The following is a 4,105-nucleotide window of genomic DNA, read 5'->3' as shown; positions in this document are numbered from 1 at the left end:
TTCGTTTCGATGCCGGTTCCTGACGGTGCCATTTTCGTTTCGTAATTTAGCCTATAAACACTGGGGATGATGAAAATGTTTTAAAATCTTAACCGACCACCGAGCCTCCCTCATTATCCATTTGAATTCTCCGGGAATTTATTTGAAATTGAGAACTATGATTTATAATCTAAATCCAACCCTATCCATTTCGTGCTGCAGGTCTTTGTCTCCGGTGAAAAGATGCTACTCCAAGCTACGTGAGAAATCAGAATACTGCAGCCTAGTGCTCAGAATCAGGATAATGTGCTAGGCAGTCTGAATCTCTGCTTAACAGAACTGTCAGATAGAACAACAGTCAGAAGGCTAATAGAGGTGACGTGAAATATTTTTCATTAGCAGTGATTCTGCTCTATCCCATTCGCTCCCCTTCACGGCCGGGAGGGACACGGCATAACATAAGGCAGGTGCATTGCAATATCAATTCGCCCTGCTAAAATGTCATTGTAAAACAGCTGTAACTTTTCACATGGCTTTGAGAATTTACACTTATGGCAGCAAGACGAAATTCCCCAGCAAAAAAAAATAGTTCGCTAGGTCAAAAGCGTCGGTCCATAAATGATCCCCACGGCTGTCAGTTAGCCTGACGAGCCTGCCACACCCCCTCTAGTTATTCTAGTAGCTCAGCGCCGTAGAGGGCTCTGCACCAGCTAGAGGGTCTTGCTTATTGAACTACCTGCCAGTACATTTTATGCCAGATAGGCTACCACCAAGAATTCAAGTTCCTTGAAAATACGAGCTCTCATTCTCGAGCGTCGGACCGTAGGCATGGGTGTGCCCTCTATCTGCATCGCAGCATCAGTTCATAGTCATGCAATTGATGTTCATCATGGCAAACGCACAGACAATCGCGGGAATTTACCTGATTACAACCTGAACCAGCATGAATTGCATCAGTCCCAGACAACTTGAGCGGCAAAACAACAAGGACACTCATATTTCATTTTTTACGCTGCAGTGAACACGCTCCTTTTAAAACATGCCCTGTGTGGGGATTTTTAAATGGAAAAGCATGGTGGTGTACTGTCTGACCTGTCACTGCTGTCCCGTTGACTGTCTTGACCTGTTGAAACTTTTCCCATTTTTGACTTAAAATCAGGGAATTTTGCCGTTTTTTTGTAGCTGATAGGTAGGCTAGGCCTATGCTGTTCTAGCAAACACTGTTTTTTTAAAAAACAATGGAAGTTACGCACACAGTGAAGCACTGGGCGCGCTCTGTTTCCAATTCTTTGCATGTTCCGTAATTATAGCCTACCAAACGGAAAAAAAATAGGCCTATCCAATGACATCAAGTCTTCAGTTTCAATAATCCACGTTACAAATCTGCCTTCCGTGGCGCAAATGTAGCCTGTGCCTTCCAGAACACACAAAGAAAGTCTCTCGCGGCCAAAAGCTCACCTGATGCTTCTGATGAGTTTCCGTTTTATTGACATGAAGTTTAACCTTTGTAATGATTCACGGTGTAATCCAAAAAGTCAGAGAATGCGCATGTCCATCACTAAAGGGAAAAGGTCCCCAACACCGTTTGATGAAATTACATTACCATTACATTTTTGGGAGCATCAAACAGGGTTGCCGACTTTTACTTTCCTCATACGCCGATGTAGGCTAACCATCTGCGTGAGAGTGATGCAATGCTTCGTTTGCACACCTTCTCTCGCTGTTTCTTGGCTCGCAGTGGCTGTGTCGAAGACAAAGTTTGAATTCTTTGCCGTCTACAAATGCTAGAAATAGGCTACTCTTCTCGGTAAGCCTACACAAGATGGGTTGATGGACATTTCTCTCGCTGCCAAGTAGAACCTTAGCCTTTCATGCTTTCAGTCCCACACACACACACACACACGCACACGCACACTCACACTACCCAGAGCAGAGCTTTTCTATCAAGGTAACACACACACACACACATTATACATACTTACACACACAGAGACAAGCAGCACACACACACACGACCCAGTGGTGCTTTCTACCAAGGTAACACACACACACACACACACAAACAGAAGTGTAGATCGTCGGCCGGTGAACAAACACACATCTCCTGTCGTTATAATGTTCCTAACCCTGTGTGTGTGTGTGTGTGTGTGTGTGTGTGTGTGTGTGTGTGTGTGTGTGTGTGTGTGTGTGTGTGTGTGTGTGTGTGTGTGTGTGTGTGTGTGTGTGTGTAGATCGTCGGCCGGTGAACAAACACACATCTCCTGTCTTTATAAATGTCCCTAACCCTCTGTGTGTGTGTGTGTGTGTGCGTGCGTGCGTGTGTCTGTGTGTGTGTGTGTAGATCGTCGGCAGGTGAACACACATCTCCTGTCTTTAAAATGTTCCTAACCCTGTGTGTGTGTGTGTGTGTGTGTGTGTGTGTGTGTGTGTGTGTGTGTGTGTGTGTGTGTGTGTGTGTGTGTGTGTGTAGATCGTCGGCCGGTGAACACACACCTCCCTCTGGCCTCCACGAGATCATCAGCAGCCGAAGAAGAAAAACTTCTACAGGAATTAAACACACTCACCAACAAGTTTAAACCATAACACACACACACACACACACACACACACACACACACACACACACACACACACACACACACACACACACACACACACACACACACACACACACACACACTCCAGAGGAAAAACGACTGCAGGAATTAAACACACACTCACTAAGCCATAACACACACACACACACGCACACACCCTGCAGTATGTTATCTGTGATGTAATTTGTGATGTATTTATATAAAACTTTTCAAAGTACTCCTGCGTCTGTGTGTACTCTTGGTGTGTCTTACCATTCCAACACTGATGATTTGAACCCCTGACACACACTCTCTCTCTCTCTCTCTCTCTCTCTCTCTCTCTCTCTCTCTCTCTCTCTCTCTCTCTCTCTCTCTCTCTCTCTCTCTCTCTCTCTCTCTCTCTCTCTCTCTCTCTCTCTCTCACACACACACACACACACACACACACACACATACACACAGAGGAGACCTGTGGTGTGTGGGTAAGCATCCTAGATTGCATGAAGAGTCCAAAGCAGCCACACATTGTGCTGTCCAATAGGCCTATGATATGGGTGCAGAAGTTCATCTCTGTTCTTAATTACCAGTAGGCCGTGTTCATTTGAATTACCCAGAAAGTCTATGATTAATTCCATGTTTTATTATTATTATTATTATTATTATTATTATTATTATTATTAATAATAATAATAATAATAATAATAATAACTTGGAAAGAAAGAAGTCTACCGCACACTTTCTTGATTTATGCTCGTTTTATTAGGGCGAACAAGTCAAGAAAGTGTGCGGTAGACTTCTCTCTTTTGAAGTATTGGGCAATTGGGTCAATTGGCAATATTGACCAATATAATATAAGATGGAATATTGAAAATGTCATCTGTCGTGTTGAGTACAGTTGGTAGACATGTTATCCTTAATTCCTTACTCATAATTATGATACTATGTCAATTTGTTGTGAAATTTGCCTAATTAATATTAAAGGCTTCAGCCTTTAGTGAACTGTTTTGTGAAATTACTTTATAATAAATACTTCACAACACCTTCTATAATAAAGACGGATCAATCATGAAAAATGGCATCTCACATAGACAACAGACTTTTCTTGGACAGTGGGTGATGAACACTACCCCCACACAAACTGAGATCAGTCATTCATTATGAATTAGGATAACACAAACACTCATCTGGATGCTTTGGAGTGCTTTGTAAAAACTAGGCCTATAATACGAATTAAGCTGTATGCCACACTGTGCTGTAGGATTAGCCTAGTAAACCACCGCCCGCACTCTCCTCTGGACTCTTTGTTTACATTTGCCCTCTGCTGGTCTGACTGTGATATTGGTCTCTGTGTGTGTGTGTGGTTTTTTGTGTCTTTGTTTTGACTGCCTGCCACGCCCCTCGTTTGCTTCACGTTGTGCGAGATCAACGTGGGGCTCGATTGACTGGGGATTTTTCGATTTGACTTGACAACCACGCACAAGAATGAGTCTCAGAAGTGTTTTCGTTGGTTTACTCGATGTATTTACTGTCTGAATGCACGGTGTGCAAGA

General features: G+C 43.3%; 1 protein-coding gene across 1 annotated transcript in view; it reads left to right on the top strand.

Moving 5' to 3' along the window:
* Positions 1-2,725, top strand: part of dhrs12 (dehydrogenase/reductase (SDR family) member 12) — a 17,395-nt gene extending 14,670 nt beyond the window's left edge. The window contains exon 10 of the mRNA XM_063193149.1: positions 2,450-2,725. Within this exon, the coding sequence (XP_063049219.1) occupies positions 2,450-2,562 (113 nt within the window). The 3' untranslated portion in view covers positions 2,563-2,725. The remainder of the gene's footprint in view (positions 1-2,449) is intronic.
* Positions 2,726-4,105: the final 1,380 nt, after the last annotated feature.

Source organism: Engraulis encrasicolus, unplaced genomic scaffold (genome assembly GCF_034702125.1).
Source record: "Engraulis encrasicolus isolate BLACKSEA-1 unplaced genomic scaffold, IST_EnEncr_1.0 scaffold_29_np1212, whole genome shotgun sequence".
In the NCBI taxonomy this organism is placed as follows: Eukaryota; Metazoa; Chordata; class Actinopteri; order Clupeiformes; family Engraulidae; genus Engraulis; species Engraulis encrasicolus.
This window is presented reverse-complemented; position numbering and strand designations above follow the sequence as displayed.